The sequence below is a fragment of the Alosa alosa genome, chromosome 5 (genome assembly GCF_017589495.1).
Source record: "Alosa alosa isolate M-15738 ecotype Scorff River chromosome 5, AALO_Geno_1.1, whole genome shotgun sequence".
In the NCBI taxonomy this organism is placed as follows: domain Eukaryota; kingdom Metazoa; phylum Chordata; class Actinopteri; order Clupeiformes; family Clupeidae; genus Alosa; species Alosa alosa.
The window spans coordinates 11829318-11848535 of NC_063193.1; the positions used below are offsets into that span (position 1 = coordinate 11829318).

At 45.4% G+C, this 19218-nt stretch overlaps 2 protein-coding genes across 3 annotated transcripts in view; one reads left to right on the plus strand and one right to left on the minus strand.

Moving 5' to 3' along the window:
- Window positions 1-19218, minus strand: part of iqgap2 (IQ motif containing GTPase activating protein 2) — a 51095-nt gene that overhangs the window by 8102 nt on the left and 23775 nt on the right. For both annotated transcript variants that reach the window (XM_048243162.1, XM_048243161.1), the window contains exons 10-31: window positions 18834-18997; window positions 18485-18572; window positions 18032-18195; window positions 17574-17740; window positions 16692-16816; window positions 16296-16459; window positions 12692-12782; window positions 11933-12100; window positions 11454-11596; window positions 10993-11163; window positions 9984-10067; window positions 9725-9796; window positions 9546-9615; window positions 9112-9320; window positions 8734-8886; window positions 8160-8323; window positions 7569-7793; window positions 7236-7376; window positions 6787-6871; window positions 4951-5183; window positions 2853-2985; window positions 437-539 (exon numbers count right to left, since the gene is read on the minus strand). In XM_048243162.1, the coding sequence (XP_048099119.1) occupies window positions 437-539; window positions 2853-2985; window positions 4951-5183; window positions 6787-6871; window positions 7236-7376; window positions 7569-7793; window positions 8160-8323; window positions 8734-8886; window positions 9112-9320; window positions 9546-9615; window positions 9725-9796; window positions 9984-10067; window positions 10993-11163; window positions 11454-11596; window positions 11933-12100; window positions 12692-12782; window positions 16296-16459; window positions 16692-16816; window positions 17574-17740; window positions 18032-18195; window positions 18485-18572; window positions 18834-18997 (3117 nt within the window). The remainder of the gene's footprint in view (window positions 1-436; window positions 540-2852; window positions 2986-4950; window positions 5184-6786; window positions 6872-7235; window positions 7377-7568; window positions 7794-8159; window positions 8324-8733; window positions 8887-9111; window positions 9321-9545; window positions 9616-9724; window positions 9797-9983; window positions 10068-10992; window positions 11164-11453; window positions 11597-11932; window positions 12101-12691; window positions 12783-16295; window positions 16460-16691; window positions 16817-17573; window positions 17741-18031; window positions 18196-18484; window positions 18573-18833; window positions 18998-19218) is intronic.
- Window positions 13326-16181, plus strand: f2rl2 (coagulation factor II (thrombin) receptor-like 2). Its single transcript, XM_048243163.1, has 2 exons — window positions 13326-14099; window positions 14550-16181. Exons 1-2 carry the CDS (start codon window positions 14033-14035, stop codon window positions 15608-15610), a joined length of 1128 nt encoding a protein of 375 aa, XP_048099120.1. The 5' UTR covers window positions 13326-14032; the 3' UTR covers window positions 15611-16181.

Below are 19218 nucleotides of genomic sequence, written 5' to 3' on the forward strand. Positions count from 1 at the left end.
AAGGGCCTGTCTCATATAGGCCTGTCTCATATAGACGCCTGTCTCTAATACTAGCCGGTGCAGTTTGGCGATTTGGGAAAATAAAAGCCTGGGCTATTATTTGGAGTTTTACGGTATGCAGGTACATACAGTGTACACAGTACAATATGGGCTTACTGGTCTCTCATTTAATTACTGCTAGCAAGACAGTCAGGTATTTTATTTTATTCAGGCAAGGCTCAACTGAATTATTCTGAAGCAGCTTCCTATTCATTGTCAACGATTATGGTTCTATTGTTCCACAAGTTTTGGTTGGGAGCTACCCGTTATGCAAACTTATTTTAGGACACTGCAAGAACAAAAGTACAGGGACACTGCACCCCAAAACTACAGGGAATACGCAGCTCCATGAAAATGCTGCATTTCAAAGGAGAAAGGAGTATATGAAGAACGGTACCAAGCAGAGCCTCTACGTCCGGCACCTCTCCCAGGTCGTCCAGAATCTCATGCAGGGGGTCATTCTGATCGGGGGAAATGGCTTCTTTGTGTTCTAAAACAAGCTGAGGCACGAACACACACACATTAAAGGTCACCTTAGAACAAACCAAATCTAACCTGAGAAAAACTGCTGTGATGGTTTTTAGGTAATTCTTCATAAACAATGACATTTTTTTTCCAACATCAGCATAGGCCTCTCTCTCTCCCTCTCTCTGTGTGTGTGTGAGAGAGAGAGAGATAGAGAGAGAGAAAGGGAGTGTGAGAGAGGAAGAGAACCAAACTGTTTTCAGTGTTTGAGAGGACATGTGAGGATTGCTAGGTAACTCGGCCCCTGCTCTCTATGCTCCAGCAGCATAAAAGGAGGAGAAGCACAGAGATTTAGGAGTCGTCCCTGATCCTTCCAGAAAGATCACCACTCCTCCTTTCAACAGAGGACACCACATCCTTCCCTCCCGCACGCATGCATTGACAAACAGGGTGTAAAGCCGTCGTTATCATACTGTTGCTAGGGCTTTCATTGTTATTCTGCTGTGCAGAAATAATAACTGCTTTGCAAAGTAAATGAACTGCAATCATTAGAAGAAAGGAGTTGACGGAATCGAGTCATTCTTTCCACCACATTAAGGCCTGAGCGAATCCCTCTTCTCGTCCAGCTGGGATTTGGTTACTGCGACCCCTCCCAGGCCCGTGAGACGGACCCATCTCGCTTCTGGCAGATCCCCTGCCAGCCCAGGGACAGAGAGGGGAAGTCCGGCTGACCCAGATGAGCTGATCAGAACCTAATGTGGCTCACGGGCTGGGTTCGAGATGGGCGGGAAATGGCTTCATTGTTAGTCAGCCTGGAAGGGCTGGCGAGGGAAGGAGTCAGTGGAACTGACATCAGAGTGAACAGTTTCCAGCTCAGCCATCTGAAACAGATCAGGCTGTGTGTGTGTGTGTGTGTGTGTGTGTGTGTACACCAGAGACGGGCGGCAGTACAGACAGGACAGAAAAGCAGAGAGAGGTAACGTCTGGTCAGGGAAACGGAGTAGAAAACAAAGATGATGTGTGTTTCTGTCTGTGTTGTGTGTGAGTGGGTGATGAAGAGAAGGGAAGCAGGATGAAGAGAGGGAGAGGAGTAAGAGGCACAGGCAGACAGACAGAGCAAATGAGCATGAGAAAAATGAGTGTGTGGGGAAGGGAATGGAGACAGTGTGTGTAAAAGAGGCCTGGGTGATTGACGGTCACCGGTGTGATAGTGTGGGGTGTGAGTGTGCCGTGAGGGGCCAGAAGGTAGACTGTACTGGGCCTCCTCATAATGGGGATCTATAGGGCTGACACTGAGAACGGTCCTCTCTCCGTGTGTGTTTGTGTGTGTGTGTGTCTATGTGTGGGTCTGTGAATTGACTTTCACTGAGCTGTCGCAGAAAACCAGTCAATAATGAATCAGCAATAGCCACGTGTGTGTGTACGTGTGCATGTGTGTGAGCGTGTGTGTGTGTGTGTGTCCAGCTTACTCGCTCATCTCAGTGACTCACACCTTGTCATGAGTCATGGAGGTTTGAGTGCATGACAACCCCCCCTACTAAAATGAAAGCATGTTACTACCATTGCAGTGGATCATAGTAAACACCCTGAGAAAAATGACAAGTCAGCATGGGGGAAGTTGTGCATCTGCTATGTGACCTTCTGCTTTCAGCAATTATGAGCACCTCAGCAGAAATCATATCCCAATGAACTACAGTAAACGGCTTCCAGGTAACATTTACAGCACGATTTCCAAGCATTTTCAACAGATTACACACTCATGATGACTATACAGCTCTTTTGACTAATGCTTATAATTCAACAGTCACGTCTTCTCTAATTGGCCATCAGGTATCTAATTTAAAGCACTGAGTGATATTCTCAAAACAATGTACATGCTGTTCCCAGGCACATTACGCCTTAAATGCGTCTTAAAGCAATACAATGCAGTTCTTAAACCTTAAACTAACGTCTTCAAACTTATTTTTATGCCACAGAGAATGTGTGCTTGCAATGCCAGGTATTGCAATATGTAACACTTGTCACGGGTAGGATCATGACCCTTTTTGTCGGTTTTAGACGAAGTGGGTACCCTCTAAGCGCTATATGGGTACCCAATACAGTGAAAGTTGACAGAGAAGGGGGATTCCTACATTGTGTTACTTTAATCCCATAACGTCTGACTCCTCAGATTACTGGGGTGGACCTAATGATCACTACGTATGGCTGACTAATCCCTACTCTGTGTTCTAATCCTCTATTTGAATTGAAGTGTGAAGGAGAGCTCTTTTTCACAGCAGATATACAGCCCTAAAGCCATTCACAGACGGTGGATTAATGGGGTCCCCAGTGGGGGATGAGGCCCTTACTGAGTGCGTGTTGATGATTTCGTCCACAGAGATGTAGATGATGGGCTTGCTGAGCGTCACCATGTCCGAGTACTCGTCCATGTTGAACTTCTCCTCGGGGATGGGCACATCACAGGCAGCCTGGAAGAAGAGCCTGAGAGAGATAGAGCGAGAGAGAGAGAGAGAGAGAGAGAGAGAGAGAGAGAGAGAGAGAGAGAGAGAGAGAGAGAGAACAGCAGAAATGCTGAGCAGCGGGCAAGTTTCAGCCAATCAGTCACCACCAGTGACAATATAGAAATGCAATTTGTGAAAAGAAATGAAACACTTAAATGTGGGTCTCTGCAATGCAAAAAAAAAACTCCAGAAAAAACACTGATTCGTCTCAACTGAATAAGCACCTATAAAACTGGTGGTATAGGCCAAGACTTGACTCTCGTACAGACCTATTCTCAGGCTTAACAGTGCATTTGTCCTGCTGTGGATTACTCAAGGAGTTTGTGACTCATGACATCCATCTTACCATGTGGAACATTCTAGGAATTACTCACTTCAGTGTTTTATAAAGCAACTTAGATTTTGGGGTCCAGGTCCCTTCTTACATGTCCAGAAAACATTTTTCCAAAACATGTACAGTATGGCCTATTAAAAAGTGCTAAACAAGACAGCCACTAGACATCTCATATTCCTATCTCCAGTTTAACATGCATTAACATTAATTCAATACTCCATATCTAATCATTATACACCACCAGACAACATCCAGACACTATTGGAATAGGACCACACTCACTACTGCACTACAGAGCCACAATCCCAACCTCCTCTCTCCATTTTAGCCTTATTCAGTGCTCCCTGCTATCCTGTCATTACGTACCCACCAAAGGTGTCTGGGAAATGGTCATGCTCTCCCATCCTAATTGTTTTTTCCTCCCTTTCAAATACAGAGTGGACATTGCATTGATCGAGGGAAAGCATTAGGCAGCGAGGCAGACTGTAGCTCTTGAGTGGGTGCAGGGCCTCCGTAATGTCTTAATTAGATCGGCAGATGCAGCCATGGGTGCAGAGCACAGGGAGGCGAGGGGGGGGGCACTGCAGCACAGCACGCAGACATACACAGAGACAGGGAGCCGTGTGACTACCAGTAAGACATGACTCACTGCACCAGTGACAGAGGCCAGGGAGGGGGTCAAAACAGATGGAGAAACAGGGAGTGGAGAGAGAAAGAGAGAGAGAGAGAGAATGAAAGTAAGAAGGGGGGGGGTACGGGAAAGTGAAAGGAGGGTGATAGAGAGAGTGAGGCAGAGGGGAAGGGAGGGAGAGAAGGAAAGGCAGGGAGAAAGAGAGAATGAGGTAAAGGGGGATAGAAGGCTGGAAGAGAGAATGGGAGCTATGGGGGCAGTGGGAGAGGGATGCAGTAAGCGGAGAGAGAGAGAGAGAGAGAGAGAGAGAAAGAGAGAGAGAGAGAAGGGGGAGACGGAGAAGCGAGGAAGAGAGCGCGAGGCTGCACATCCATGTTGCCACCTTTCAGTGCTCCCTCCGCTCTGCCTTTTTCCGCTCCGATCCTTCCCTACTGTCCATGTGCTGATAGCACACTTTCACACAAAGGCCCACTTCCTCTCCCTCCTCCTGGGCCCAGCTCTCTCGGATCTGGTGTGCGTAGCCTCTACCCTGTGGTGACCCGTCCGCTACCGGGCACATAGTGTGAATTTATACCCTTTTTACCTGACGCAAGGATTCCTGGAATTTTCTGTGTAGTCACTGATTAAGCACTTGTTTTGAGAAAATACATTCTCGTACAGTTCACGGCCTCTGTTTCAGACACTGGTGTGAACTACAGTGATAAAGTTGTTCTTAATTACACAAACAGCATTGCACAATGGATGTATTTCATCGCCCTGTGCTTTAGAGACATCCAAGAATGAATAAAATCACTCACACATGAGCTATTGTCATTACTTAGCTCGGTAATTATCCTGGTAATTTCATCCCATCTAAATAGAACTTTAGATACTAAGCCAGAACTGTCCAAGTTTCAGCCTCTTTCTTCATGCAAATGACCGAGGCCAACATCAGAGATCATCTCCCTCTCCCTCGATCTCCTTCTGCCTGTCGGTCTCACCTGAACTTCTGGTAGGTCTGTGAGATGTATTGGTTCATGGAGGTCAGGTGGCCACTTTCGTCCTCGAACAACTTGTTGGCGGCGGCGTGCTGCAGCATCTTGGCCACAGACCCCAGGTTCCGCCGCTGGTCCGAGTGCAGTGTCCCGCCCGCCGTCATGTCGATGATGTCGAAGCCATCCGGCGCCACGATGGCCGGGTTCATGTAGCGGTAGTAGAGCAGATTCCCCACGATCTGTCAGACACACACACACACATGCACATAGAGTACAAACATGTGCACACACACACACACACACACACACACACACACACACACACACACGCACACACACACACACACATACACCATCAGCACTAGTGACTGAAGTGAAGTCTGAGTCGGTCCTGCACCATGCAACAACAATGACAAGGCTCTATCGTACACGACTAAGCTAAAGCGTTTTTTAATTTCTATTTGGTTATGGGCTGTTCACACCAAGAACTATAAATCAGGGTTCCCACTCATTTTCACTGACAATTCCAAATTTCCATGACTTTAGGATGACCCTGAATGAAATTTCCACAAGTATAAATTTGCTTACTGTACACCACAGGTTGAGGTCAATTATGAAAAGTGACAAGACTGGATAAAACTATTATATATCTATGAAGGAAGCGATGTGAGTTAATGTATCACTACCTAAAACTGCCCTGGGACACATGCCCCCCCCTCCCCCATATACGGTAAGGTTGTACAGGGGGATGCTCCCCCGGAAGAAAACATGTTGTACATTTATACATTTTAAAGTTTAAATGCATCAATCTGGTGCACTTTGAGAAGAAATTAAAAGAGGTCACTTGCTTGTTTCTATATGGAGATATGTGTGCTGTAGCCTAAACTATTTTGCACTTTAGAAATGTAGCCATGCACACACAGGTAAAATAGTTATGATGATACAGCAATAACTTCACAATCACAAAGCATGATTGAAGAATTTCACAATTTCAGAAATGGTCAAAAATAGAGCAGTCGCTGCTAAATACAGGAACTAGTTGAACCTGAACTTAAGATTGTACTGGAGCACAGCAGTTCGCTACTGGGGCACGTGCCCCGGTAAAGGGGCTCTGGCAAAGCCTATGCGTCTTAGGTATCACAAAATGACAATTCATGACTTTTCCAAAACTTTCAATGAATTTACTGAATTCCAAGATTTCTCCAGGCCTGGGAATGGGAATATACATGTAGAATTCCATTACTTTTCCAGGATTTCCATCACTGTGGGAACCCTGTATAATAATACGGTAATTGAAATTGACCCTGACAATATCTTGCTGTTGTATAACGATGTTGATATCACTATAGTTTATGTGTGGACGAAAACATTCATATTAGCTTTATCGTTCTTTGTGTGAACAACCCTTAAGAGCATTTCCCACACTAACGACTCTATGTAAATTGTTTATAGGATCCATCACACGTTTACAACAAGCTGACAAACAGAGCTCTCAAAAAGGCACCAAAACCCCATTATCATTTTACTCCCCGCTCTGAAGATGAACTCAAGGACCCAACATGACTCTGGCTCCTCACTGCAGCCTTTTCCTTCACAGTCACCAGGGAGGAGGAACATTTAGTTTCGCACAGTTTGTCCATCTCTGAGACTTCATACAAATCTACAAATCATCTGCTAATAAGCTTAAAGCCTCAAGCAAGGAGTCCAGGAACTCAGCTTTCTGCCAGAGAGTGGGACTGAGTGGGCCAGCTGCAGCTGTTACTTGGTAGACCTGACAACTCCCAGGCCTCCTCCCCAGTACAGTACAGGATGAAATGATGTGCACGAAGTCCAGCTCCTGACCTTCAGTAGCTCGTCCTCCGTGGCGTCTGGGAACTTCTCGTGGAGCGTGTTCTTCAGGATCTTTGCAATGTATCTCATGCCATAACTACATGCAAAGACAAAACACCAGCGTGAAATGGCCCGCGTGGACATGACCCACAATGCACAGCATGAAAACACAAGCGTCATTCTGAAACATTGCAAATGCTTACATTCTGGTCTAATGGAAATACACACAGATGTTGACAAACAGCAGCCGAGCAGCCGAGTGGTGACATGATAGTGGCACACTCTTCAAAAGTAATGACAGATGTTCTCAGGCATTTGGCCACACACCAATACTGCCCCCTTGTGGGCAAAATGGATGCCTCAAAGGCTGCACAACAAAATAAACGGACTCATGCAGTACACACAAAATTACATTACAGATAAACAATTCGGTTTGCTATTTCTGAGAATCTAAGGCTTACGGAATGTTGTCGAGTGAGGAAGTGATGGAGCTGAGCACTTTGTCCGTCACCGTGCACAGCATCTGATTGGACGAATCCAGTTTGGTCCGTACCTCCTCATGGGACAGAGCCTGCTCAGCAGTCACCTCGTAAGGCAGGTTACTATAATAGTAATTAATAATAATAATTATGACCTGAATAAACGACAAAATTCAACTAAAACAATGAATTTTGCTTGTGTTTTGTTAAAAATGATTGATATCCCCTGTTGGGAGGCGTGCGTGCGTGCGTGCCATATTCCAGAGAGGGGAAACAGAGACATATAGAAAGAAATAGAGCTTGTTTGTTGCCCACCTGGCCTGTCCGGTTTGTGTCTCCAGCTGGTTGACCCAGGCCTTGTAGATGTCCACAGGGTTGGTGTTGATGCCCAGGCTCTTGTCCTCGATGATCTCCTTCACCACGGGGGCCAGCAGCTGGCGCAGGGCGTTCTGACCACGAGCGCCTCGGTTGAAACTCACCACCATCTTGATAACCGTGGGGTTTCCCGTCACAATGTCTTGGATCTGATCCACTTTAGACCTGACGAGGAGCACAAAACCAAACAACACTTAACACAATAAACACACTTTTAAACACAAATATATGACACACTGATGCAAGTATCCATATCCAACACCCCCCACCCCCCCAAATTGTACCCTGTTTATCAAAAACAACCAACAGTTCTGGGAACAGACTGTTTGTGCATCATCATCTCTATAGCACTTCTCTGAATGAGCCTCTAGCAATGTTGGATAAATCACATCATCCAGACACATTCTTGAACAGAGGGAAAACATATCTACAGACCATCTTGTATTCCATAAAACATCATGGACAGCCTCATCTTTTAAATATGAAGAGTGTAATACGGTTTTAGGAAGTGTAGGGGTGGAGATGGCTCACTTGATCTCCTCCTGGAGAGCTGACTCAAAAAGCTTCAGCAGGAGGAACTCCTCACGCTGGTTGGACGCGTAGTTGTAGAGGGTGAAGATCACCGTGTCCATGAATTTGGTGGACTTGTTCTGAGGCATCTGGAAGATGAGCTTGGCCAGGTAGGATGGGTTAGTCTACGAGACAAATGCATACCATTTGTACAATATACTATACAGAGTAAGACAGCCATTCAATGATGCAACAAAAAGGAGGAGGACTACACTGTACATGATAAAACACTCTCAATCATTGTCAAATACACTCAATGAACCATCTGATAATCCCTGAATTATAAGTACTGTAGCCATTAAATAATACTTTGCCAACATTTACTTCTGTTGTCACCTACTGAAAGTCTAACTTTCAAATTCCCTTTTGAGTTGTCAACCAATTCGGACCATAAACATTCCCTGACCCATCAACGGTGGGTCAACGGGTACCTAGCCGTCAAACCACTACTGCCTTCAAACTAAAAATCACATGAGATGGAGAAGCCACTGAAGCGGATGTGAGCAGTGAGAAAAAGATGGCGTCTCAGCCTGACCTGTAGCAGGTAGAAGAGGTGCTGGTAGGCCTCCAGTCGCCTCCTCTTGCCTTTGTTCAGGCCCTTAATGCCCTGTCGGGCCCCCATGGCCAAGCCCTCACTGCTCATCTTGTGTTTCTTGCTCTTCATCTTCTTGCTGTGCGACACCACATCCTAGTTTAGGAGCAAGCAGAGTGTGAAAATTGATATCACTTTAGTCATACATCAGCGGTGTAACTAAGTTGGCAAGTGAAAAATACAATAACAGTACATTGCTGAAGACCTTTCATTACATTTTTGATATATTCAAAAAAAAAAATACAAAACCTAATCACTGCTGTCTGAGTAAGTTTGAGAGCCAGTGTATTAAATCAAATGCACCACAAGTGAAAGCCATACCTGTAGTGTGATCCTGTTCTTCACCAACAGGCCAATCTTAATGTCCATCAAATTCAAGTCCTTCTCCATTTGCTGGTTAGAACGGATTTTGGTGACCACTTCCTCCCTGAGCCGTGTCACTTCCTGCTCCTCCTGGACATCCAGGTCGCTTTGCTCCAAGAGGTGTACAAACTTCCGCACCACTGCCAGAGGGGGGTCCTGGGCCCCAGCTTTAACACAGGGAATCAAACCATAAGCACACAGGCATACATACAGTACATTCTCACATAGATATTCACAAGCAAATACACACACACACACACACACACACACACACACACACACACACACACACACACACACACACACACACACACACACACACAAACACAGAGAGCTGTTAGATAGCTTGCACTTACCAGATAAAAATGGAAGAGTGGGAATATTCTACTCACTGAGTGTTTTGTAGTTATCTCTAGCCTTGTTTGCTTTTAAGAAGGCCTGGATCTTCACAATCTCCTTCTCCTATCCAGACACAACAAAACCAGGAAAAGATACCATCAGGACACAGGACACCCTAACATGACAATAGCATGCCATGAAAGATCGCTGGGATTATGCCATCATGACTTACATGGTCTTTGAAGTACTGCAGCCTTTTAGTGTACCTGCTTTTGGCAATCCACATTTTCACCAAAGACTGAATCTGAAGGCAGACAGACAAGACAACTACTTTTAAAGCCGGGCAAACATCAAAAGCAATCATTCTTTAAGCTTCAATGCATTCATTCGGTCAACCAAAATAACTTTCCAACTTGCCAAATGTGACTTTAAAAATATTCAAGTACCGTATGACATGTACTGTATGATGGGTTCTAAACTGTACACATTACCTTAACTGCTGAGCCCACATTGCTTTGAAGTGTGTTCAGTCTCTCTTTGTAGGATTTCCTCTGTTTATGTCCCTTCCAAGAAGCCTGCACAAAAGCATCATCATATTTACTGTTTACATACACAAGCAAATAAATCCCATAAATAAAAGATCATCGTCACTAAACACATACACAAACACTATGGAACTGACACATCACTTTCTATAGCTTCCAGGAATGGCAAACAGGACAAAAACAAAAACATATCAGGGTCTCTGCTGTACATGTTTGGAAGAGGAAGCATGTAGCTGTAGATTTGTACTGTATGGACAACATTCTTGCTGGAATATGTCACTCCGCAGTATATCTTCCTTTGTATTTTTAAACATATGAGTCAGCTGGTCTTGGAGTCAAGAGTCACAGTCTGTGAGTCAAACATTATTCCTCAGTTTGCAACCTCAATGACCAATCCTTGTTGATGAAAAATAAATTGGCTTTGAATATTCTCAATTGAAAATAGGGCTGCACAATTTGGGGAAAATGTCTAATTGTGATTTTCTGACAGATATTCCAATTACAATTGCGTTGTATTGATTTGCGATATGATTTCTTAAATGTCTAACTTCAGTTCAATATTGCAGATTTCGTTTTAAGTTGGGCCACTTCTAATTGGTGAGAATGCCTACTGCATGAGAAGCACAGCATTCCTGTTCGGTGAGCTTCACTGTCTTTCACAAAGAGGATGACATGAATATAAAAACCATAGATGTGACAAGATTAACCACTGACAGAGTTGCAAGCTGCATGATTAATTGCAGCCTTTGCCAGGGATGGCAACATGTATTTGAAATACGTAGTATACATAGTAATTTGTATTTTATTGGGTTGAAGTAATGTATGTATTTGTATCAAAATACTTAATAGGTATGTATTTTTATAGTTTAGAAATATTTTTGGTAAAACCAATACTTTTGGTGATCATAAAAGTGCAAAACAATGAATGTACTGTAGCCTGTGACTTCTACTGTACCTGCAGTTTGACCACACTTGGCTCCTGTTGCCGTAGATACCGTAGTCTCTCAGCCTGGGCCCTCCTCACCAGGTACCCACGAATCCGAGCCTGGAGCAGGATGACGAGCGGCTCGTTGGCCACCCAGAGCTGCTCCCTGTTATATTCGGCCGTCACACCTCCCACTGTGCTCTAGGGGTTAGTTCAGATCACATCAGCACACAGCTCAGCCGCACACTGAGTAAACAGTGACACTTTCTGTGACTAGTGACTGCTGATTCATGTGTTGAACATAATGCCAGAAACAACAAAGGCACATTCTAATACCGCTGGAACAACCAATAAACATGTCCACTCTCCTGAAAACTATTCAACAGAGAACAAGTGAATTTACATTATCACTGTGTTATACATGTTGTGCTGTACCTCTCTAAGAATCTAAGGGTGCATGAAGGCAGGGAGGTTGGCTGATGGTCTAGTACCTGTATTTCCTCTTTGGTAAGCTGTGAGGTGTTGTGCACAAACTCATTTGGTTCATTCCAGGTCCCTTCTTTGGTTTGTATGTTGTAGTAGTAGTCATATCTGTCCTTTATTCTGTGCTTCACCCAAACACCATCATCGCCACCTACACGGGACATGGAGTAAAACTCTGTTCAAACATGAACGGAAAAATCCTACAGTATGTCCTGTATTCATTTCACGCATTACTCAACACATTTTATTTCTAAGGCTTAATCTGGTAGCAGCAATTGTCAAGTAGGTATGTTTTGTATATTCACTTCTGTTATATTCACTTCTATATTCACTTTAATTTACTTCTAAACATATTACACTCTGAGAAATACCGTACCTTATGGGCAAGAAAATATGGTAGGTCTGTGAAATATTACGATTAAATGAAGTACAGTATATCAGTGTAGTCAGTCATCAGTCATTTCCCCCATGTGTAGGTGTGTAGTACCTTCAGCAGCGTTGAGAGCCTGCTGCTTGGCCAGCCCTGACTGATAGTCGTCTGCACATTCGGCCAGGACTCCTCGCAGAGCGGCACAAGGGGCCTGCAGTGCCTGCAGTGTGCTCTGGCTATCTCCATCTGCCACCCGCTGGTTGATGTCCGCCACTGCCTCCGCCACTGCAGGGACAAGAGAGGCCAATCAGTTACGCTAGTCCTCAGAGTGTGTGTCGTATGTGTGTGTGTGTGTGTGTGTGTGTGTGTGTGTGTGTGTGTGTGTGTGTGTGTGTGTTTAAGTCAGACAAAAGAGGCAACATGGGAAAAATCGTCCCATTCTCTTTTCTGTGGTTCAGCACTAGTGTGGTAGGTATCAATCCCATCAGAAGTTTCCGCAGAAGATTTTCCACAGACTCCACTGTAGTGTGTTTAGAAACATCTAACTGCTTGGAGGAAATATCTCTCTGGTGTCTCTCTGGTGATTTGGAATGACCACAACAATGTCCTTTGATTTCTCTTTTTTATGTCTGCAACTCCCAGCTATGGAGTGGTTCAAATAATTTCACATCTGAAATTCAGTAAACCACAGCTAGCTGGCATGTTAAATCATGATCACTGAAAACATATTTTTCCATAATATTTAGAAACAATAAAAGAGTCAAAAGAGTTGTGTCTGAACTAGTGATGTCTACACGAGAGTCTACATGCAGCATATCAAAACAAAATCAAAACAAAATCTACATGCAGCATATTAAAAACAAAGGTCTGAGTTACATCTGAGTGCTTCCTCCCCCTCCTGGTTGGCAGTGTGTAGGGCCTCCTGGATCTGGTCGAGCCACAACACAGCCGACTCGTCCCCTGAGCTCTGAGAAGTGACACACACACACGATTCACACACAGAATCTTATCACAGCTCAAGTGCTGGTACTGCACCCAGACTCAAGAAAGAAGAAAAATGTAGGACGAATGACACAGACACCACAAACTGGCACTGATCTGTCTAGCTAACAATGAGTCACTTTGGGACAAGGAGCTACAGAGAGCTACTAAGTGGAAATGACAATACCGTCTGCTCAACGCCAAGAGGCAAGACCTGAGGGAACATTAGCAAAATGAAACATTTCAGATTAGCTCTAATAACAGTGATTGAAAGCAGCAGTGTTCACTTTTGTTTACACAAAGAGAAAAAGACTTGAAACCACCACAAGGCATTCCTTTATCTAGTGAACTTGATCTACACTACAGATACAGAAGGAGGTTTTGAATGAAAGACAAATACACAGCCGGTCTTATCCCTTTTGGAAGGAAGCAGACATCACAGTGACCCCCTTAAGTTTACAATGGAGGCCATCTTCGATAACTCGTCACTTCCTTTCACAGACACACCCCAAACTAAAACAAACACAAGCAAGCAAGACATGGATTTTAAACTATTTTGTGGACAAACTAAACATATCCTTTCCTTCCATATGAACTGTTTAAAAATCTAAACTACTCTTTTTATATGTATGATACGCATTTCTACATACAATACACAAACACTACATGCATTGTATAGGAAATGACATAACATAATTCAGTCACATGATGCCAGTAGCCTAGCGTGTAATGTATGTTCTGAACTTTGCATGTTCAGACACCATTCTTTCTAAAGGAGCCAAGATAGGGACTAAGGCGCAAAATCTAATATGGGAATAAGGTCAAAAGTTACAGGAACTCTGAGGAAGTGTCAAACCGACATAAATACGACAGCCACGTCATAACCCATACACTGCACAGCCCCGTGACTGATGATCTCTGACAGTAGCCCCCGCCCTCCGCTAGAGACTGGCTCAAACGACCTGACCCGGCGCTGTGGAATTTAGTCTCTCCCAGCCTCCTCAAGTCTCCACAGGAAACCAGCGCTACTCGCTCACCATCTGCTGCACTGTAAACTAACAGGGGAGAGAAAGAGGCCACTGAACCGTCACTGAGGACCCGACCACCACTAGGACAGCAGTGGGGGAGAGCTGACCGCTCATAACACCAAGGTGTCCAGATGCTGAAAACTTCCTGAGAGGGGAAGATGTAAACCTCCTCACTAAATTTGGAAGGAAAAGGATCAAAGGAAAAGACATGAAGAAATCACTCCTGGTGTTACTGATCACACTTGTGCTACCGACGCTCTCGATTCAAGACAAAGGTAATAACAATGATCTTGAAAGGTTTTGAAATATTATTTCTAGAACTTGTTACATATGAAATACTTTGATGAAACCATGAATTATTTTGAAGCACCAGACACTTATATAATTTATTAAACTACAGTCTACAACTTTTTGATTGAGTTTGAAACTATAATGTCAGAGAACCAACAAGTGTTTTTCAATGTTTACAGACACACGTGATCATGAAAAAAATGTATTTGTATAGATTATATATGGTTTTGGGATTTGGCAGATGCCTTTGTATGTATATACAGTATGACATCACAACACTGGGGAACAGGCATGTTCTGTCAAGGCAACGGGGTCATATGAGGGTTAAGATAATTTACAGCGCCTGTGTGTTTGAACATGTTTCCATGAACGCTTCATGAACTGAATGAATTTCTCCCTTTTTCTCACACACATCTGGCTGTTGTATAACCAAGACAAGCGGCAGAAACATGGCAAAACTGGCTCCGGCTGCCCTCTCAACCCGAGAACCTACAACGGGTGGAGAACCTCCACGGGCTCCAGCTTGGACAACTGCACCAGCAACTTCAGCCAGCCTCCAGATGAGCTGGAGCTCAGCTCCCAGCATGCCAAGGAGTACCTGAAGGGCATCCTGAGCACCAGACTACTGCCCGCGGCCTACGTGCTCATTATGGCCGTGGGCATCCCCTCCAACATCTTCGTCCTCGCATGCTTGAGCGGGCGCTCGCGGACCTGCTCGGGCGCCGTGCTCCACCTCAGCCTGACCACCTCCGATCTCCTCCTGCTCACGGTGCTGGCCTTCCGCGTGCACTACCACCTCCACGGCAACGACTGGGTGTTTGGCGAAGCTGCCTGCCGCCTGGTCACCGCGTGTTTCTATGGCAACATCTACTGCTCGGTGCAGGCGCTCATGTGCATGAGTGTCATGCGCTACCTGGCCGTGGCGCGGCCCTTCCTCTACAAGGGCCTGCCTAAGCGTTTCTGCGCCGCGTTGGCCACGGTCATTGTTTGGCTGGCGTGCGGTGCTGCGATGGTCCCTGAGCTGCTTGTGCATCACACCTACCAACTGCGCGGACTGGACATCACCACCTGCCACGATGTGCTGCCCTACTCTGAGGAGCCCTACACCTTCCTCATGCCATATCGCCTGGGCATGATCGTCACCGGACTGTTGGTGCCAGCAGTGGTCATCGCCTTTGCGTACGGCTCCATCGTGCGCCACCTAGGCCGTTCCAGCTGCGACTGGTCACTCTACGTCAGGGCCAGCACCCTCGTCTTCGTCATCTTCGTCCTCTGCTTCACGCCCAGCGTGGTCATCCACGTCCTGCACTACATCAAGCTGTACACGGCCCAGCAGGACCACTTCTACGACTACTACGGCATGGCTGTGTGCCTGTGCTGTTTCCACAGCTGCCTGGACCCTTTCCTCTCCTACATCCTGTCCAGGACCACCACCTCCAAGCTGCACGTTGTCACCATCAGAAAGAAGCCCAGAGGGATGTCTGTGTTTATCTGAATTTCTGGGAAGCCCCATGGGCGTTTGTCTCTACACGGATGTGGTGGGACGATAGGACAACACAAAATGACCCTAAACAATGCACGCCTGGGACGGAAACACAGTGTGCTCCGCTATTTCTATATATAGGAAACCAAAACAAGCCAGTGCGTTGCAACTGCTTCCGAACAAAATGGCTGCCTCTCTGGCTGGACTTGATATTTTCTCAGCAAAACACAATTACGCAACCAGAGAAGAGCCAAGGTACTTTTATGCCAAAGGACAGGTTTTAGAAAGCATATCATTTCAGCCTCTACGCCTTCAATCCTTCTGTCAACATCCCTTGGACTGTTAACAGGCATCTCTGTATCCTGAGGCAAATGTTCTCATCACTTAAACTTAATGCGTATACTTGCATTGTAAATATGTCAGTCTCCTTCATCGAATCTGCTAACCTTGTGTGTATATGTGTGTGTATGTGTGTGTGTGTGTGTGTATATGTGTGTATGTGTGTGTGTGTGTGTGTGCATGCATGTGTATAGCTAATTTCCCTTCACGGGACAATAAAATGTATATTTTTCAAACTCTCTAACTCTGGTTGCATAACAGTCTACGCCTTCAACATATTAACACACCACTTTTACTTGAAAAGAGAAAGCAATTGCTTTTCACAGAGAGAGACTGCATGTGTTGAGCATTCTGCTACCTTGCATATGAGGTCCTTGGTGTGCAGCAGTACATCGTGATAGTGTTTGGCTGTGTCTGGATTCACACCCTGCAGTTTGGCAGTGGGCAACAGGAGGGCAGCGAGAGTTTTTTCCATGTCACCCGAGTTCAGCGCATCATTGATCTCAGCTATTGCTATGACTCCTGCACACACAATATGAAAACATGTTATGTGACCTTCTCGGTTCAATTACACCAAGCAACTGCATTTACTGTATCAATATCAATCCGTTAGGTATCACGCTCATGTCCAATAATCTAAATAGCCAGTTAACTAGCAGTTGATAAGGCTCTGACAGGTTGGGGCCAGCTCAAGGCCTTGGAATCAGCTGCTATGTTGCACTTGCATGACGCTAGGAGAGCTGAGACCCCTTACGTTCGTGCTCCTCGTGGACTTGCTGGTTGACCGTGTCGATGCACTTCTGGACGTCGTTCCAGGTGAGGAACTCCTGGCCCAGTGCTAAAGCCTCTACCCTCAGTGTGATCAGCGTGTCTGCGTACCTGAGGAGGTGAAAGAATGAACAAAAGAATGGAAGAATAGATGTATGCATGTCCTATAGTTCTTTCTGGGTATTTACACTACCAGTGACCTGGGTGATGTGTCTACAGCTATTAAGCTCCAAACCGCTCACCAAGCAAGTTACAAGAATTGTAACTTTCATGCTATTTAGTATACTCTTCATCAGCGTGAAGAATGTAGAAGTGTAACTTTCATGCTATTTAGTATACTCTTCATCAGCGTGAAGAATGTAGAAGTGTAACTTTCATGCTATTTAGTATACTCTTCATCAGCGTGAAGAATGCAGAGGTGCTGTAGAGAGTACTAAATGCCAAATACCACAGTGATTTTTCCCCCCCGTTATCTTTCAATGAGCAATTACTGCTGGGCAGCAGCAGCAGCAGGTTTGTGTGGGGAGCAGGTCAAAGTAGCCAACGTCCTTTACACCATAACAAGTCTCAACTACGTTTAACCCTTTGAGGAGAGTAGTCCTTTTGGAATGATCTTGCCTCCTGGTACCTAACTGTTGGTATGGGTTTAAAATGAAGTTAGGCTTCTATGCGTGATAAGCTCTGAATGAAATTATAATTTTTAATTATTTTGGTCATGTTGCATGACACACAATGTTATAGGCTGTAGTGATTATGTATATACATGTAGTGATTAAAATTCCGGTCCACACTTGAAGTCTATTTCAACTGACCCAGACAGTCTGGGCTAGAGACTGCCCATATCGGAACCGTCTCCTGCCAATCTCACCTCTGCATGTTCTCGTGGTCCAGGTTGCTGAAACCCAGAGGGGAGTCACACAGCAGCTCGGTGACGGCCACCGGGTCCTTGGTGTCCAGGACTTCGTTCAGCACCGACACGGCCGACAGCATCTCCACGGCAACGCTCAACTCCTCATGTGTGAGGTCAGGGGTGCTCTAAAATAGACCAGATTGTCAGATAGACCCAATAGTCAATCAACCTTGCTTAGAAACACTGGCCAGTCGAGATAGGAATTCCTCACTGTGATATAGACACTGTGATGAACAGTGACAAAAGGAACACAATACATAATTTGCAAAGCCAAATTCAATCTCCCAATGCTTCTACACAAGGCCTGCCATAGTCATACACTGCCTTGTGTAAAAGGTATCTCTCTAATGTCTATGTGTAAATGTAAATGATTAATGATGATGTCCTGTAGATGTGTGTGATATGATGTTGGCTACCCTGCTGCCCTGGATCTGCAGGCTGAAGAGCTCGTCCTGGTAGAGCTTCGCGGCGCTCTGGTACACGATGGGCAGCTGCGCCTCAGGGTTCATCAGCTGCTCCACTGTCTCCTCCGCGTTACCCAGACGAATGGCTGCGTTGATGGCAACTATGGCCTCCAGCTCTGCATCAACACACACAGAGATCACTCATCATGTGTACGACACAGACACACTGTCTACAAAGAGCTACCACTTCATTGCTGGAGATACTAACACATACTGACACTGGAAAATACCCAACTCAAAACGTAAAAAACCCCATATAAATCCACAAATACTAAAATTCATCAACTTATTCTTCTTTTGAAATCTCTAACTCCAACAGGGAAATAACTGGACATGGAACCAAAGTCTTGTGGGGGGAAGTGGGGGATTGGTGTGAATAGGGTCGATTTCATGACGATGACGTACTTCTCTTGTCAGCATCAGCACATTCGTTGCAGGAGCTGACGACTCTCTGGATCTCCTCCCTCTCCAGCTGCACGGCGTAACCGGCATCCTACACACGGGCAGCAAAGGACAAAGAAATTAGAAACCAGAAGGAGCAAATCACAGGAGTCATCAGACAGACAGTAAAGATGCCAAGGATTTTTGTGGTGGCTGTAAACTTATAGGTCGAAGTTGTCTATAACAGTATATTAACTGCATTTGGAAACTGAGTCTGAAAAGGCCTGAGCCTTATCTTCAGCCAGGGACAAGGAAAAACACTGGTAGTAAAAACTAGCATCAAGCATAAGCCATGTTGACAAACAACAGCCACCTGATTTCTGTGCTCCTTGTGCGTTGTGAAGTGGTCCAGGTACCAGCGGGCGTTGGGTTCGGAGACCCCGACCAGCCCCAGGGCCGGCATCCTCAGTGCTGCCAGGAGCGCAGCCTCATCCCAGGCATCGATGGCCTGGTTCACCTGCCGCACGGCTGCTTGTGCTGTGGAGAGAAGGAAGGCTCAGACCATCGCAGAGTGGGTCATCTTTGGTCATTTCTGACTATGAAACATACGATTTGTTAACGGGGGTGATTATTTTGTGAATCGAATGCAATGAACTTCTAGCAACTCAAGCAGTCTCACTAATGTATTGCTGTTTATGCACTTCAACACGTGTACTTACAGCCTGTTTTGAGTGGGCTACAGTGAGTGAGTGGTATCG